This window comes from Glycine soja, chromosome 11 (genome assembly GCF_004193775.1).
Source record: "Glycine soja cultivar W05 chromosome 11, ASM419377v2, whole genome shotgun sequence".
In the NCBI taxonomy this organism is placed as follows: domain Eukaryota; kingdom Viridiplantae; phylum Streptophyta; class Magnoliopsida; order Fabales; family Fabaceae; genus Glycine; species Glycine soja.
The window spans coordinates 9,037,652-9,056,758 of NC_041012.1; the positions used below are offsets into that span (position 1 = coordinate 9,037,652).

The 19,107-nt window shown below is 35.5% G+C and overlaps 2 protein-coding genes and 1 pseudogene across 2 annotated transcripts; 2 read left to right on the forward strand and 1 right to left on the reverse strand.

Moving 5' to 3' along the window:
• Positions 1 to 14: 14 nt before the first annotated feature.
• On the reverse strand, positions 15 to 8,070 carry LOC114375016 (coatomer subunit gamma-2-like). Its single transcript, XM_028332752.1, has 18 exons — positions 7,848 to 8,070; positions 7,255 to 7,352; positions 7,100 to 7,150; positions 6,856 to 6,969; positions 6,555 to 6,755; positions 6,373 to 6,474; positions 4,443 to 4,550; positions 4,130 to 4,363; positions 3,619 to 3,869; positions 3,331 to 3,502; positions 3,089 to 3,244; positions 2,927 to 2,977; positions 2,643 to 2,783; positions 2,363 to 2,560; positions 2,129 to 2,260; positions 1,873 to 2,046; positions 1,437 to 1,676; positions 15 to 563 (listed from the first exon to the last, which is right to left on the reverse strand). Exons 1-18 carry the CDS (start codon positions 7,891 to 7,893, stop codon positions 369 to 371), a joined length of 2,664 nt encoding a protein of 887 aa, XP_028188553.1. The 5' UTR covers positions 7,894 to 8,070; the 3' UTR covers positions 15 to 368.
• A 4,637-nt stretch (positions 8,071 to 12,707) lies between these two features.
• On the forward strand, positions 12,708 to 14,206 carry LOC114377005 (annotated as a pseudogene).
• A 1,593-nt stretch (positions 14,207 to 15,799) lies between these two features.
• On the forward strand, positions 15,800 to 19,095 carry LOC114376530 (ras-related protein Rab7-like). Its single transcript, XM_028334692.1, has 7 exons — positions 15,800 to 15,996; positions 16,303 to 16,329; positions 16,460 to 16,559; positions 17,418 to 17,564; positions 17,671 to 17,751; positions 17,896 to 18,041; positions 18,777 to 19,095. The coding sequence occupies exons 1-7, from the start codon at positions 15,944 to 15,946 to the stop codon at positions 18,841 to 18,843; spliced, it is 621 nt and encodes a 206-aa protein (XP_028190493.1). The 5' UTR covers positions 15,800 to 15,943; the 3' UTR covers positions 18,844 to 19,095.
• Positions 19,096 to 19,107: the final 12 nt, after the last annotated feature.

Sequence of the window (19,107 nt, forward strand, 5' to 3'; positions counted from 1 at the left end):
ACGTAGGATTTAAAGCACAAAATAGTGACATCTTTTGCACTAAAAATTGTTATTTTTAACAAATATCCAAATCATTGAAAAAAAACAAATATATGCAAATCCCCAAAATTCGTATTACAGTTGCTACAAATAAATGAAAAGTATAATCATCACCATTGAAGTTTACTCCAACACACCCAACGTAATACTGGAAAGTATTGTTGCCGGTCTAACAAGCATGCAAAATGGGTGACCAATAAATTGCATATATTAAGAAGTGTACAGTTTTGCAATACTTTTTACACACGGCTATCTATGAGGCTGCTAAACTCCAATCTCAGTAACAAAAAGAAAGGCCGAGTTGAGTCAACATTTCTTGATCGAGTGCACTAGCCACTAGCCACAATCTCATGGATTGTATCGCTGACAGTTTCATCCTCGGATCTGACAGAAAGTTTCATCGCAACATCCTTTGGACCATCAAGTCCAAAAGACAACCGCACAAGAACCTTCACATTTCCTATGAATACACCTGACAACAAGCATGTGTGTGACCTTGAATTGGGCGGGACTACCTCAGTTCCCTGCAAATAGTGAACAAAAAAATTACAAGAATGATATCAGCTTCCCCGAAAATAGCCTTGAATTACTAATGATCAGGCACTGGTTAAAGATTCTCTATTCTTTTCATTTGAAAAATTCTTGGATGTTATGAAGATAGAGAAATCTCTTGCAGCTCAATGGCACCATTACAGGCTAAACGTCTAGAAAATATCAGATTCAGATATGACAAAATTTTGAGCACCTAATAATCTTTTTTTATGTTCTCTGGACATACAATAGCATTTACATGCATTCATACCGTCCTTGTGCCTGGATTTTGGCAATGTCACAAAGCTTAACTTCAAAATCTTTGAAAGGAACTAGGCTGGGTGAGAGCATTAAAATCTTTCATATGCACCAAACGTATTTGCTATATGTAACTAATATCAAACTCTCAACACTTGGGCTTGATCTGTGTGCCATAAGAGTAGGTATCTTACTCCCAAACCAAATCACCTAAGAATATTTTCTAATTCAGGTCAGCGGAGAACCTCTATGTGAATGTGTGCATGCACATGTCAACAGCATTTTACATGCTGTGTCTATGTGGCTTGAGTTTAGCAATGTGACAAAGTTAAACTTCAAATTTTTCAAAGGAATTAGGTTGACTAAGTCTATATACATCCACTGCAAAAGCACATGAGCAATATTAAACCTCAATTTTGTGCGGGGGAAAGAGAATGTCAACTTTTGGTCTATGCTCTCAAATAAGTCATGCAGAAAATGAATCTAATAAACAAAACAATACCTTGTTTTGCAGTAAAAATTGTACAAATGACTCAACCATTTTAATATAATGGGTCTGGTCTCCTAACAAACATTTACCAAAGCAGCTATTGACATCATTAGCTTACCTCACAAGGCTGCATCCCAAGAAGATTAATGACGGTATTTACAGCTTCAGCCAAACTCTCCCTGGGGCCAAGACCATATTCATCCACTCGCTCACAGTCAGGGCCAATGCTTTCCCATGCACTCCTGAAATTAGACACTCCCACTTTCAACATGTAGTCTGCGGTGACAACCTCTAAATCCTCTAGTTGGTATTCATCTTCAACGCCATCATCTTCTGTCTCACCAGTGGTTGGGTCAACCTGGTCAATATCCAATACATGAAGCAGTGATTAGATTTCGACAAAAATATTATTGTTTTATTTTCCAAAAATTCCCTGCCAGAGAAAAATAAAATAAGCTCCATGCTTGAAATATACGCTTTGTGATATATACCGGGGTCTAGGGCTAGCACAAAGAAAAACCACAATGCGTCCCAAGGATAAAGGGGACCAGTACCTCTTTAACAATAAATTTCAGAACGTTAGAAAATTTTCCAGCAATTGACAATCCCTCAGGCTTCTCAAAACCCACAAATGTTTGCCCAGGCGAATCATAAGGAAGAGATCTGAGAGGCTTTGAGAACACTTCAGAGAACTCTTCTGCTTCCGATGCATCCACAATTACAATAACCTGGAATAGAGGGAAAAATTATACAGAAGACCTGGAGTTGCATTATAGTATGAAATTGCAAAGTATTGATACAAGTCATTACATCTTCCAATAATTGCTCTGGTATCGTGTTTGTGCAGTTGTATTGAAACACAACATGCCGATCAAAAATGTGTTTAACAACATTAACTGCATATTCTGTCTCTGCTTCAGTAAGCTCCACAGGTTCTGAAGACTGGTAAGAAAAGCAACATCGGAATACATAATACATATTTCAGTATATATGGAAAGAAGATATAAATTATAGAATTATGAAACAAGAATTGAGTCAAATAACCTTAAAAAGCTTCCCAAAGTTTGCAAACTCAGGAATGGATAGAAGCAGCCTTTCATATGCATCTGCGGTAGATGGGGGACCACTAGGAGGAGCACCCAAACCAGTAGGCTTTTTACCAGGGGCTTTCTTCTCTGCAAGAGGTTGAGACTTGACCTCCCTGGGGACTGAATCAATGTCAAAAGCCTCTTCTGAAGGCTCCTGCATTCACATTAAAAACATGCAATATGTCCATAAGACCTTAACCAATGAAAAGCAAGAAAATAAAATAAGGAGAACTTACGTAGTTTTTCAAACTAGTCTCCAGATTGACAAGTGGGATATCAAATGACCCAAAGAGGAAATCTTTGACATCTTTATCTGTCTCAACAACTGAACCATCACCTCCAAGTGTGTTCAGATAAAGCGTTGCTCTGTCACGAACCTGTGAAGAAATCAAAATCATTCAGATATAAATCAAAGCAAGTAACAGCTTTAAAGTTTACACACTTCTAGAGTTGCAAATTGTATGATTTCATAAAGCACATTAAGTTTAGAGATGCCTTGTAAGATATGACAGAAATTCACCTCATCATCACTATCAAAAAGACACCGCCTTAGCAGTATGAATATGCGGGGCTGCAAAGTGTAATTAGGAGATTTTACATTAGTCGAAATATCACCCTTAAAAAACATAAAAGTCTAGGAGAAATTTAGAGAAAATAATTAATAAACAGAGGGGAGTAGCACCTTTAATTCATCAACAGCAGCACCAAACTTTGCCAATGTGCTCACAGCACCAGCCCTAACAGTCGCATTCTCAAGATGTACTCTGTTATAAATATAACGAATATATTTGCTGGGGTCAGAAGTTTTTGGTCCTTCAACTCCCAGGAAGTGCAGTATCTAAGGGATAGAGAGAAAAATTACCAAAAGATAAAAATCCAGAAGCACACAAAGTAAATGGCAAAGGACAAAACCAAAATTACTACCTGTGTGGACAAATAAGTGAATTCACAATCTTCAATAAACTCACAAAGGTGAAGCAACCCACTTTCCTTAGCATCAGGGATATCTCTAATAAGAATCACAATTGAATCTACAACTGCTTTCTTGTAATCAAAGCCACCTTCTTCCCTAAGAATGTTACTTAGGAAATTCATCCTGAAAATAATAACAGAAAAGAAACCAGTAATTTAGACCATTCATCTAGGAAAAACATTCAAATGAAATATGTAACTTCTGGGGGGAAAGAAACCTATAGAATGACTTGTACTCACAGAGATCTATATTTTAAAGGGAATTTCAAGCACAATGATCTTATTGCTTCAACAACAACAATTTTGAACTCATCAGCAATATCAGACATGAAATTTGTAATCTGCTTCATAAGACGGTCCACACTTGATTCATTTCCTGTCTTCAATAGAGTAGTAATGGCAAGTGTGGCAATGCTTCGGTTCTGGTCAGAGAGTAAACTTTCCATATCAATATTGCAGTTAGTGACTGCCATCGGATGTGTCATTGCCACCTGCAAGGTTCAAAGCCACACTCAACCATTATAAATAAAAGTATGGATCAAGTTCAACACATCTTATGACATTAGCTACAATACTATATTAAGGAAAATGAAAAGATTTTATGATTCTCTATCAATTTCCCCAAAATTCTAGCAGGTAAGAAAGCAAAATGCTCACTTCAGAATGGAGGCTGTCATATATCCTCTGTCAAATTTTACAAGAGCATGAAAAAGTATTTTCACTGCAATTTAAGTAATTAAAAAAGGTTAACCTTGTTCAAGGTGCGGACAGCAGCAAATCTCAAGACTGGCTTGGACGAACTTAAGAAGAGCTGAAGAACAGTAATTGCCGGTGTTAATTCTCGGCTAGTTACTCCATTGAGCTCTGTAATTGCCCTTGCAGCTTCAAAAATCACCATCTCTGACTTGTGACGAAGGCAACTCTCAAGATAATCATAGAAGGGACGGTCCCCTGATTGTGTATTATTTCCTGACTCCCGAATTACCTGCAGATATTATGCTATCTAAAGATTACGCAAACAAATACTGTTTCAGTGAGAGCTACTTAAGAAAAGGAAAACACACCTGACTTGTATAACGGATCAAAAGGCATTGGGCCAAAGGAGAGCGAACATTTCCCCTGGTTAAGCTGGTAACCAGCTTGCTAACAGCTAGTCGGTCATTCTGCCGTATCTGCAATGTTGTAGGCCACCATGTGTCAGTGTCAATACTCTTTATAATTTATTTTATTTTTATCATAATAGAAGTAGGATCCTCAGAAGGTAAAATCAAAATTGTGTGATGTCAAATTTCCATCATAATCATGCTCAAACAGTAACTCCATAAGACAATTATACACAACTAATGCAGACAAATTTCTACGTATTTACCACAAGAGCTTGAAAGCATATAAACCTTTGTAAAACTAAGTAATAGCAAAACTTTTCACAATGCAGCCACTAGAAAATACTGTTGTAATTGAAGCAAAGAGTGTGAATAGGAGTTGCTAAAGGTTTCAGTCACAGGAGATGGCATAAAACCATAGGATGGACAAGAAACCAAACAATCAATATCAACTTCGGCAGTTGTATTTCAAGAAGTGTTGTCTTTCATTTATTTTTTGTAAAATCACTTACTTAATGAGCTTATACAGAAGTCAAATCCTTTAGATAAAAAAGCATAGCTATCAATCTCGGATAGTAGCATGTAGCAGATGACCCAAAAAACACTATAGCAAGACAGCAGATCAGGGGATGACCACTATTCTGAAATTTTTCATACGGTTTATATAATCTATTATATATACATATAAATTCTCAAAAATGATAAAAATTACACAAAATTTATGACATTCATAATTAAAAATAAAAAGTCACAGGTGTCTTGAGCAAATGATACAAGTAGATACCAACAAAAATGAATCTAATACACTCTTTATGCAAGAGCCCTTTGGGCTCAAAATGTGAACAATGCAGAAGCCCGCCTATGTTGTGTTGCAATTAAAATTTTATTCAGAAAATTGGCGGCAATAAGGACCAAACTTTGGACTACTTGGTCATAGAAGCTCTGAGACCATGTCAAGAACTATCTACCCCAAAAGCTTAAGTTTTTGGTTGAAGTCGCGTGAAAAACTTTTATATCTAACAGATTTAACAGAGTAACAAAAGACAAGTTCATACTGAATATTCAATGAATTTTAAATGTGATAAAAATAAAATTGGCCATGCAAAAGGTGCACTTATCCCAGTGGCTGATGAATTATATTGCAGCACTGATTAACTAAATGATCTGAGAGGTCAACAGAGTTTTTGGTTTTTTAGTAGAATATTTGTTTTAGTACACCAAGAAACATAATTACTGGAATCTTACAATTCATGATTTGAATCACAATATTTGACTAGTCATTCATTGATGTGATGAATCACAGATAACTACGAATCTGAAATACATGAATGAATTGGCATGCTTCTGTATCACCGATATGAACCGCACAGTTCAACAATTCATTGATTTTCATTTTTTTTTTTACTTTAATTTTACTACTTATAAAAGAAATTGAAATGTTTTATAAGCTAAGACTGTTAAATGAAAAGGAACTGAAGGTACATCTTTTAACACACACTACTTGATTATTCAGATATCTATTTTTATTCTTCTGAAATTGGGTTTCACACTGTCACTCTCTCTTTATGCACTATATTTGGTTGTTCCGTTGCTTTTCTTTTTATCTTCTAAATTAAAGGTTTCACATACTCAAGTATGAGTATGAGTTGTGATTTCGTTTTGTGAGACTTACGGCGATTTTTTAGTTTAAAATTATTACATTGAGTATTACACATCATTTATCATTTATATGATATATTAAAAGCTATTTTTGATGTTTTTTTAATCTTAGAATTCGATAAATTTATGATTCATGATTCAAAAATTAACCAATCGATTCATGATTTGGATTGTGATTTGATAAGCTTGCCAAGAAACTACAACATCAAACCATTCACACAACGCAACATACCTGGTGCAGCAATGCCAGGGCATGAAATTGCACAAGAGCTGCCCTTGATTGAACCGCTTCCTGAACCTCATTGCTCCACCTTTTTACAATCTCAGGATTTGTCTGATAAGGGGGGACATAGAATAAGCAGGCAACACATGTGGAATATGAGATAAGGAATTACCAATAGATTTTAATAATACCTGGAGTATATGAATGCCGCTAACCAGGGCTGCACTTGCAACGACTGGATTCTTGTCTACAATAGCTTGTTTCAGATATCGCTCAATTTGAGTAAGGAGAGTTCCATCTGTGATACGACAAAGGACACGAATAGCATTAGCCCTGTACATATCAGTCTTACTATTCATGTCCTTCATGAGAGAGCTTGTAACGATGATAACCTGTTAAAAAAGTAAAGTAAAAGAGATAGAACAGTCAGAATCTCTGTTTGTAATATACAGACCATATTCATGAATCTGACTGGTCATGAGAATTTGTAACCTCATCTGCAGAAGGGGAGAGTTCCTTTATGATCAGGTAGACCATTCTCCTTAACCCAAGATCTCGAGACTGGAAAAGCTTAGTCACAGAAAAGAAAACTTCTGTGGCTTCGGTCTATGAAATTACAACAAGAACAAATTATTGAAAAGAGATTCATAACAACTCTAACATAATTCTGCAAAGCCATTCTATAAACAACCACAAATCTCTATGAAATAGAAAAGACAAAGGAAAACCTCTTGACCTTTGTAAATGTCTCTCCCTGATTCAATAGGTATAAAAGTTTTGTGATAACCTGGAAAAGAAAAAGATCACAAACAAATGCAATGTCAAATTCAACCATTGAATAACACAATGAAAACATAAGATCAATTAAAAATAAAAAGGTAAAAGAAAAACCTGTGAACATCTCCTAGCATCTAGCTGTGGGTCATTAAAAACCCTGGCCTCCTGAAGAACAGCTCCCTTTTCAATTCCCAAAAAGGGAGAATACTCAGCTGTTAACCAAAACAATCAGAATTCATTTATTAATATGAGCATTGAGTCATTTATAATACAAGCTGGACTCATCACAACAACAATTCACCAGCCTGACTTGGGGACCAAAAAAACTTATAAAAAAAAATCTAAATTATCCATCAAGTATCAACTCATCACCATAGACCTGTTTAAACAAGCAATTGCAATTTGCACACATAATTGATGATATGCATTGCAAAAACTATACGCCTGTATCAATTAAAGTTTATAAACTGACAATGTATGAGAGAGGTAAGTTATAGTTCAAATCCAATCCAAGCATTGTGATCTGTGCAAATCCTATGGCATTTGCAATTGGAAAGCGAAATTAAACATTGGATCTGGAAGTGAGGGAGAGTGATCCAGCAGTGTCAATAAAGGAAGAGCTAAACGCGGAGCAGAATCACAGCAGATAGCAGATCGAATTGCCAAAGAGAAAAAAAAAAAAAAAAACAGAAGAACGAAAGAATCACCTTCGTCGTCGCGGTCATCGTCCTTCTTCACGAGTGGCTGAGACATGTGCGGAATCTACGAGATCTGGAAAGAGCACAATCTCAACTCTGCAGGTGCCTCTGCACTGATGCGAGTGCACCACTCAAGTTTGTTGCAAACAGAGAAGAAGAAAAAGAAGAATGGTTCGTCAACAGAACAGAAAAGAGAGGAGGGCTTTGTAGTTGGAGTACGAGATTGGGTGGATACTACCCACTGTATCCTACCGTGTTACCCTCTCGATGGGTAAATATCACTGGATTTATTATTACAGCTTTATTTCTCTTGCATATATGTGCATATTAATTAATAGTATTATTTATTTAAGAAAAAAAATTATACACCAATACAATTATCCAATCACATTATATAATGATAAATTTATTAATTTTTAAAATAATTATATTAATACACACGTATGTATAAACTCACTTTTTTCTATAAACCATATTTCTTTTATAACATCTATAGACCATATATATTCTACATGTATGGGAGGCAAACCATAAATCTTATTATTGTGATTAAGTAGTGTCTCATTTTTGCAATATTGTTGTGTAAGACAGCATACAAGTTTAGTCATTGTTACCAATGAAGAAAAAAAAAATACAACCTTAAACATGGAGTAAGTAATATCCAAAGAAAATTAGTCTTTAGATTCATGAAACTTTCGTAAGTGTTGGGAAGGGAGGATGAAAATAATATTAAAGAGGATTTTTATACTTTTTTTTAGTAAGATTCATGTTTTTTACACTTTATTTTAATTTTAAAAAATATTTTACTTTTATTTTCTCTATTTTTATCATTTAAATCAAATACCATTTAAGTTTATCCACATTTACATCATCTCCTTGACTAAAGGTTGATTCAATGAGAACATTCACTACTTAAATTTGTTGGATCAAGTCATCTCGGAATAATTAAGAAGGAGGGTTGAATTAATTATGAATGTGTCTTGACTAATTAAAAATTTATCCTTCTTAATGTTACTAGATTCGATTAGGCTTTACTATTAAGTTATGAGAAAGTAAAAAATAGAAACAATAACTTAGACAAAAGTAAAGTGGAAATAAAGGAGTACACAGCGGAAAAGTAAAGAGTGTAGGGAAGAAGAAAACAAACACAAGTTTTTATACTGGTTCGGCAACAACCCGTGCCTACATTCAGTCCCCAAGCAACCACTGGTTCTTGAGATTTCCAATAACCTTGTAAAATCCTTTACCAGTAAAGATCCACAAGGGATGTACCCTTCATTGTTCTCTTTAAACAACCAAGTGGATGTACGCTCCACTTGAACTGATCCACAAGATGTACCATCTCTTGTTCTCAGTATTACAACCCAAGTAGATGTACGCTCTACTTGTACCACAAAGGATGTATCCTCCAATGTGTTAAGACAAAGAATTCTTAGGCGGTTAGTCCCTTGAATCTTTGTAAGGGGAAACAAAAGATATCTCATACGGTTAGTCTTTTGAAATCTTTTGTTTAAAGGGAAGAGGAAGAATCAAAGGAATTCTCATACAGTTAGTCCTTTGAATCTTTTGGCAAGAAGGAGAAGGAATGAAGAAAAAGAATAACACAAGTTTTTGGCCAATGAACTTTTCTTGAATAAAAAAAGTATTGAACAAAAAACTCTTAGAAGAATGCTTTGAATGAATGAAAGAAATCTGAAAGTTCTCTTTATAAAATCCATGTCATGGTCACATATTTATAGTCATTTGATGGCTCTTGAAAAAACAAGTTAAAAGTTATGACTCTTGGCAATTTCTTTAAAACTAGTCACTTTTTAAAAGTTGTGACTCTTTTGAAAACTAGTCACTTTAAAAGTTGTGACTTTTGAAAAAATCTTCAGAAACAAGTCACTTTAAGAATTGTGACTTTTGATAATTTATTTTTCAAAACAAGTCACTGGTAATTGATTACCACCATAGTGTAATCGATTACACATCAACAGATGTGACTCTTCATGTTTAAATTTAAAAAATCAAACGTTTAGAATCACTGATAATCGATTACAAGCATTGTGTAATCGATTACACAAGTTTGAAATGATTTGAAAATGTTTTATCACAAGTTGTGACTCTTGAAATTTGAAATTTAACATTTTAAAACATTGATAATCGATTACATGATTATGGTAATCGATTATAGTTTTGTAAATCAGTTTGAAAAGAATGTTGGCTACTGATAATCGATTATTGCCTTATAGTAATCGGTTACCAGAGAGTAAAACTTTTTTGTAAAAGATTTTTCTTTTTGAAAAATTCTCTTGATCAAAATTGTGCTATTCAATATTTTGAAAAAAAATCTTTTTATACTTATCTTAATGGTTCTTGAAGTTCTTGTATATCTTGAGTCTTCTCTTGAAACTTCACTTGAATCTTGATTGAACGACTCTTTGATTCTTGAAACTTGTTTGACTCTTGATTTTTGACTTGAGTCTTTGACATCATCAAAATAAACTTGGAAAGCTTTGCTTCCACAAAATCTATTTTTGTCTCCACCAATTAATTTCTTTTTAAAAAAAAATAAAAGTTTATATGATTTATAAAGGTTAATGTGACATGCAGGTTAAGAGGAAAAGAGCATTCTATCTCATCACTTAATGTCCCAACCTTTCTCCTTCAAAGAATTCCACATTTTTTTGTCTTCACCAAAATTCTTAGGACTCTCATTTTTACTTTGTCTCACTTCATTGATATTATTATTATCATTGTTCAACATTAATAACCCTTTTGCTTATTGATACTTTTTTATCGATCGTGTGTATATATATATATATATATATATATATATATATATATATATATATATATATATATATATATATATATATATATATATATATATATATATTGTAAAAGGAAGAGCAATAGATGTACCCAAAAAGGTACACATACACATAGTGAACATAATCCAACCAGCAATCGGTTAGACAATTTTTTGCAATATGGCCAAGGGCTTTGCCGGAAATTTGCCTCAGAAGATAAAAGCAGAACAGTGGAATAATTGCCCCAAGAATAAATAACTTTCCATGCATAATCCACTACCTTGCAAGAGAAGAAGACATGAATTGTTGTTTCCTCCTCTGAGATGCAGAACAGGCACCGCTAATCGTTAGAATCTAACAACACATGTTTCTTTTTCATATTAGCTTTTGTAGATAATTTATCCAAGAACAATCTCCATAGCAAAAAAGATACTCTCAGTGGAATATCAATCTTCCATAATGACTCAAAGATCTCAACATTTTGTTGCTCCACGCTATTCCTCTGAATAACTCTGTATGCTGAATGTACATTATATTTACCCACATTATTTTCTTTCCAAACCAACCATCTTCTCGATCTCTGTGAGGTACTACATTTGACATAAGTTACACAAGGTCAGTAATCAAGTTTTCTTCCCAAACAAAGTGATGCTTATGCCACTTCCTATCCCAAACCCATCTTTCATCTTTCTACTTCCCTATGTTACCAACCACCTCATATTTTTGGGAGGAAAGAAGAAAAAGTGATAGCAACAACGCAACACTTACCAAGCCCAAACGGGTACAACAAAAGCCCAAGTTCCTTGCTAACTTCATGTAGTGCAACAACAAGGTTGCAAGATCTTGCAGGATCCCTCCCTCTGTAATTCCAACCATTATGTTACAACCAACTTAGGATATTTCTACAATTTTGTTATTAGGGTAATTTTCATTTTGTTATCGCTTTTTGTCTTTTTATTTCGTTGGCCTTGTGAGTGGAAATTCTTATCTTTCTATAGAAGATCATTATAAATACCATAGAAATGAATAATAGAAGCAAAGAAGAATTTTAGTAGTAACCTTTAGTGTAATTAAAGGTCTCCTTGTCCTCGAAATCAAGGTCTTATTGTCCTCTGTTTCTATCAATTGGTCCAACCTGCCGCCCTCCAATGGTGGCAGCCAAACCTTCCTCCGTCAACCTGGACCGTCTCGAGGTTGTCATTGTCAAACTCGCTGCCACTCAATTCCGCTTGGCCACAACCTAAGCCTCCATGGACTTTAAGCTCGATGCCATCCTCCTGAAATTGAATACCATGATACCCAACCAACTCTCTGTGTCTTCCTCTTCTGCACAATCCCTACCAACAGATGTCCCCATGTCAGCCCCACTTCCAATGGTAGTTTCCCACCATCCCAAACCCAAAACAAATTTGTCGCCACCAGTGGAGCCCTTAGCGATGGAGCCACAGAACACCGCAACCGACCTCCCCTTGCCGAATCTGCTCCCCATGGCCAGAAATGGAGATGGTCATGCTATTAGAATCAATTTCGACACCACCTACTCTTGCATGAGGGTGTTGCAGCACCATCATGTTAAATTCCTCACTACTGCTTAGCATAACAGAATCACGCCATCTTACTTCGCTTTCGCTAAAAGTTTGATCGGTGATGCCGCCAAGGACCACGTCACCATCAACCTCATCAACACCACCTTTGATGCTGAGCGTTTGAGTTGAAAGAGATTTTCTGATGCCTCAATTTGGAGTGATTTGCAACTATGGCCATCTAAGGCTATCCCTGGTCCTTTTGACAAACCTATGATTGTGGTCAACTACAAGGGTAAGAGGACAAGCAATTCGCCGCTGAGGAAATGTTTTCCATGGTTCTCCTAAAGATGTATGGGATTCAACTTCCTTCTATTGATGTTGTTGGCGACCAATATTTAGGTAAAACTAGTGTTTTGGACTCTTTGGCTAGTATTAGTTTGCTGTGTGGCCAAGGCATTTTCACTAGGGTGCCCTTGGTTATGAGGCTCCAAAATCATCCTCTTCCAACCCTAGAGCTTGTGTTGGAGTTCAATGGCACAACCATTTCAACAGATGTTGTTGAGAGGGCCAACTCCGGTCTCTCCATGGGGTGTGCTACAATGGGTCACATTCTCTACAATGAGGTCATGAGCTACAATCCTAAGAATCCCACTTGTTTCAACTGTTTCATTCTCTTTGATGGACACTACTACATGCTCTAATATGTTCTCCTTCACCTTGTAGGCTGTGACAGTGTTCTAGAAGAAGACTTGAAGGAATTCCGACAATGGGGGAGCAGGGCTCCTGGGCATCCAACGAACTTTGAGCCACTTGGAATTGAAGTGACTACAGGTCCTCCTCGTCAGGGCATTGCCAATGTTGTTGGGTTAGCACTAGTTTTATATGATGACAACCACATCTCCATTGATGGTGACCCTGAGATTGTATTCACTGCGAATATTGATCAACATTTTGAGGCACTCAGGTGGCATGTAATTCAGGTGAAAAATGAAAATACTGGATATGTTGAAATTCGTGCAGCCATTAAGGAAGCAAAGGCTATTAAACACAAATCCACTTTGATCAAGGTAACCATTACCATTGGATTTGGTTCTCCTAGCAAGGCTAATTCCTACAGTGTTCACGCAAGTGCATTAGGTGCTAAAGAAGTGGATGCTACAAGAAAAAATCCTGGATGACCATACGAGCCACTCCATGTGTTTGAAGCTGCAGAGCTGAAGGCTATTATTACTGGTAAATTACCAGCTGGTTGGGCAAAAGCACTTCCGACATACACTCCAGAAAACCCTGCTAATGTTACAAGAAATCTGTCTCAACAAAATCTAAATGCACCTCTTAAGGTTCTTCTTGGTCTACTCAGTGGCGGTGTAGATCTTGCCTCTTCCCTCATGACCTTGTTGAAATCATATGGAGATCCCCAAAAGAATACTATTGAAGAGCGCAATGTTAGATTTGGTGTTAGAGAACATGGAATGAGAGCAATCTGTAATGGTATTGCTCTTCATAGCACCAGATTCATTCCATAGTATGCAACTTTCTTTGTCGTCATTGACTACATGAGAGTTGCCATAAGGATTTATGCACCGTGTAAAGCTAAAGTTATTTATGTGTTGACTCATGATTCGATTAGACTTAGAGAGGATGGACCAACTCGCCAACCAATAGAGCACCTAGCAAGCTTCAGGGCAATGCCAAACATTTTGATGCTTTGTCCAGTTGATGGTAATGAAACTGCTGGATCATACAAAGTTGTCGTGGTTAACAGGAAGACACCCTCAATTCTTGCACTTTCTAGTCAAAAGTTGACCCAACTTCTAGGAACTTTTATTGATGAAGTTGAAAAGAAGGGCCACATTATTTCAGACAACTTATCAGGTAACAAGCCTGGTGTCATTTTGATTGGAATTGGTTCTGAGTTGGAAATTGTTGTTGTTATGCTGCTGAGGTTCTAAGGAAGGATGAAAAAGTTGTTAGAGTTGTTTCTTTTGTTAGCTGGGTCTATGAGACAAAGCAACCACCAAATTTTGAAACTGCTCAGAACAGCTAGTGGGGTCTTGTGAAAAAAGTCATGGGGAATACTACACCAACTTCCTGGAGTACTACTATTCTACACTAATTTTGATCAGGGACATAGTTCCCATATTTCAGTTGATGGTGATCGATTTCATGCTCTATTACCTAGAGGAGCTAAAGTGAAATGTCTCTAAAATGTTGGTTATTTTATCAAAGGGAAATGATGTCTTGGGAGAACAACACATTGCACAATACTTTAGTCAAGTTGTTGCCACACATGGAGTGGAACGACACTACATGGGAAAGTGGGACCAGTGGCAAACTTCCTACAACCTTGAGGACAAGGTTGTTCCTCTAAGGGTGAATATTGATAGCAACAACGCAACACTTACCAGGCCCGAATGGGTACAACAAAAGCCCAAGTTCCTTGTTGACTTCGTGTAATGCAGTGGCAAAAGAAGACAAGGTTGTAGGATCTTATAGGATCCTTCCCTCTGTAATTCCAACCATTCTGTTACAACCAACTTAGGATATTTCTACAATTCTTTTATTAGGATAATTGCCATTTTGTTATTGCTTTTTGTCTTTTTTCTTTCGTTGGCCTTGTGAGTGGCAATTCTTAACTTTTTGTAGAAGATCATTATAAAGACCATAGAAATGAATAATATAAGCATAGAAGAATTTCAATAGTAACCTTTAGTGCAATTGGATGTCTCCTTGTCCTCGAAATCAAGGTCCCCTTGTCCTCTGTTCTTATAAAAAAGTCTCGGATAAGTACTAGCTAGACATTGTTCACCAACCTACTCATCCAACCAAAAATTCACTTGTTTTGATATCCATAACCTCCACTCCACCCTTCTATCAAACCATTTCGAAATTCATTTTGTTCAATCAACAACCCTCTTCATCCCCCATATTTTAAAAACAACACTTTCCCCAAAGAGAATGTTTTTTATGAGACAATTTCGACCTTCATTTTTCCAATAAAGCAACATTAATATTCATATGTGGGAGTGGGAGTTGGTGTTGTGTGTGGACTATGGTTGGTTTAGTAAGGGTGATGATATGAAAGATTTAATCTTCATGATAAAAACTAAAAATGATGGTCATAGTAAGAGGTTTTCAGGCAGACAATAAAAATATTAAAAGTAAAAGAGGAAAAAACTATAAATAAATCATTATTCTATTAGAAAATATTCTTTTACTACACCATTTTTTTCTATTTTCATTTTTCTTTCCTATTATTTGTTAGCAGGGGAAGAAGATACTTGGTACTCTTGTTTAAAATAAAAAAAAGTTTAAGAAATAATTTAACAGTAAAATTATCTAACAAAAAATATATAATATATTTCTTTTATCATTAGTAGTAACAAAAACAGTGATTGTCATAACTTTGTGTTCCTCTTTTTATTTTGTTAAGTTTAATATATATTAATAAATAAAGACGATATCCATTTGAAAATTTGAGGAAAACTAGTAAGTATAGATTCATTTATTTAGTAAATACATTTTGAAATAAAAAGAAAATAGGAATAAATGTGCAAAACAAAATAAATCAGAAATAAATAATTTCTTGAGAAATAATTGTGGAGACTCATAATGTACTAGTCCCAGCTGTCAACGGGGGAATATTCGCGAAGGCGGTTGCAATTGCATAGCATAGAGAAAGTGCAGAGAGAGCACAGCGTAACGACTCAGTCAAACACTCTGTAACTCTTTATTTTATTTTCTTTCTTTCTTTCTCCGATCGCATAGCTCGCTCGCAACCACCATGCCTTCCCGAAGAAGAACTCTCTTGAAGGTCATCATTCTCGGTGACAGTGGGTTCGTCTCTTTCTCTCTCTCTCTCTCTCTCTCTCTCTCTCTTCTTCCATTTCTAGGGTTTACTTCAATCACAGATCTATACTCCCTTCGCGCTTGCCAACCTGTTTCTCCAATCTCTTTTCAATTATTCCATTTCGTTAATTCCTTTTTACTTCTGATTAGATTATATTGTGAATTTTTTCATGGATCACAAGAACCGTTGCTTCTGTTACTCTAATCTCTCGGACAATTGCAATCGCGCCTACTTGATTTTTTAGTTACAGAGATTTACTTAATTATTTTAATTTTGTTGTTGATGCTTCGCAGGGTGGGGAAGACATCTTTGATGAACCAGTATCCTTCGGTTTCTGTCTACAAACTCCGTGTTCTTTACTTTTTTTTTTTTAATTTGCGTTTCAATTTGTTTTCTATTGTTTAGTACTGCATGAAAACTATGTATTTTCCCCTAACATACGCAATTTAGATATGTGAATAAGAAGTTTAGTAATCAGTACAAGGCAACCATTGGAGCGGATTTTTTAACCAAAGAAGTGCAATTCGAAGATAGGCTTTTCACCTTACAGGTTTTTGAGCAGTGCTTACCTAGATTTTCCTATCTTATGTGCTATGTTACTACTGATTTTACTGAAGAATTATTGGGTTGTGCATGTTGATTTTGCATGATGTAAGCTTGTTGATCAAATCATCTATTTGCCAAAGCGTCACATATATGTGCATACCAAACTTTTCCCATGCCTATTAGTTTCTTGGATTAAGTTTCTTTACTCAGTGCTCTTAATAATGTTTGAATGTCTAAAAGTGTGTTTTTGAAAGTAACGTCAATCCAACACTCACTCACTTTTTACATTTGTGCATCAGAAATGTGTAAACCTCCATTTAAAGCCAATTGAATGGGTTTCCAAACACACTATAAATTGTTTTGAAATATTTAGTTTCTTGAATTTTGTGGAAATGATCTTGTGCATGGGATGCAGGTAGTGCAAGGTGTTGTTTCCTGTCATTTCTAAGATATCATTGTTGAGCATGTGATATGTGACAGTAGTTGTGATTTTAATGTGGACTTCATTGTATATAACGAAATGGTTTTTGTTAGTTATAACATTGAGCATCTTTGGGATGTTATATAGATTGAATCTAATGGGATAGAGAACTAAATCTATTTAAATGATGACTAGATTTCTAATGGTTTATGGCTAAGTTGTTCTGTTACTCTCTTAAGAGCCTTTTGTAGTCTTTCTCTAGTTGAAGATTGCGATTTGCGAGTACAAGTGTCATCACATTACAGTCATACTCTTGCAGTGTGTGAAAATTATGTTTGGGCCTATTCTACATCTCATATTTCTATTTGTCTTTTTAAAGTTTTAAGTTACAATAGTCGAAATTTTATTTTGTTATTAATTTCCATGTTCTTAACTTTACAGATTTGGGATACAGCTGGCCAAGAAAGATTCCAAAGCCTTGGAGTTGCTTTCTATCGTGGTGCTGATTGTTGTGTTCTTGTATATGATGTTAATTCGATGAAATCATTTGACAACCTTAATAACTGGAGGGAGGAATTTCTGATTCAAGTATGCTTTTATTCCTTTCTGTATAATTTTTTCTCAGTTTTATCTATTATCTCAAGCTATGTTGTACAGATTTTACAACTTTTAAGATTTGTGATCACTTTGGCAGGCAAGTCCTTCTGATCCAGAGAATTTTCCTTTTGTTGTCATAGGAAACAAAATAGATATTGATGGTGGGAACAGCAGAGTGGTATTTACCCTCCCTTAAGTTTGCTATCATCAATGTTTCTTTTCTCTTTTTCCAAAACTTGCCCAGATCAGGCACACTCGTACTCATAAAACACCTAAACACATACTGCTAAACATATGAACACTACCAAGTTCTTGTGTGCAGGTGTCAGAAAAGAAGGCTCGGGCTTGGTGTGCATCAAAAGGAAATATTCCATATTTTGAGACATCTGCCAAAGAAGGTCTTAATGTTGAAGAAGCATTCCAATGCATAGCAAAGAATGCCCTGAAAAGTGGAGAAGAAGAAGAATTGTAAGTTCTTAAATCTGGGCATCTCTTTCATATATGTGAACTGACCAACTGAACTCACTAAGACATAAATACAATAAGCTACATCTCTCAGATTTATGAGATTGCGTTCATTGGTTGAGGGAGTGTAGTTTGGTTTTGTCAGAGTTCTAATTCATAATTTTCATGTTATCTCTTGAAATCTGAAGATCTATCTATGATTTGCTTATTGAGACAAACCATTTGCTTGCTATAACAAAAAAACAGGATTATGGGCATACATTATTAATTGCAAGCTGATATTGTTTGTTAAGTGCATATTCTGTGTTTTTTTTTTATGAATTGTATCTGTTGGAGATTTTGGTTCTCATCTAACAGCTTTCTCCAACTTCATAGATACTCCAATAGTCCAATGTAATTGTACTTTTACAAATATAGAGTACTAAAACTAAAATGGGACATTTTTGTTAATAACCTTGAAAGAGCACCGGTAAAGTTGCATATGCAAGGGTAAGACTATGTACAATACAATGGCCCTCCCCCATAATAGCACTACTTACTATGACACAATTTCAACAGCTTTCAAGAATTAGTATTGGAGATGTTAGTTTGTCTGGTGTATTTCGATTGTGGTATTTCTCGATGGTTACCCAGAGATTATGGATATTATTTATTTGGAACTTGAATTGTCCATTCCTTGGCTATTGATATTACTTTTTGGGTTTTTTTGTCCATGTGGTAATTTGTGCTTTATTGAAGATACCTGCCAGACACAATTGATGTTGGAAACAGCAGTCAGCCACGGGCAACAGGATGTGAGTGCTGAATGTATAGGTTTTCTTTTCAATACAATAAAGTACATTACTTCAAATTGATTTCACTGTGTTTAGCCATTGCTGTCTATGTGGAGGCATCATTGTACATTAGTATTTGCTCAAGAAACAAATTGGTCCAATGCTATACGTTGGGTGCTTGTTTGGTTTTGTGATAATTGACCCATATCAGTTGCTCTACATGTATGCTATATTGTGAAAGAAACAGCGTTAAGATTTTTTTGAAGTTATTTTTGTATTGTTTATCGTTCGTACTC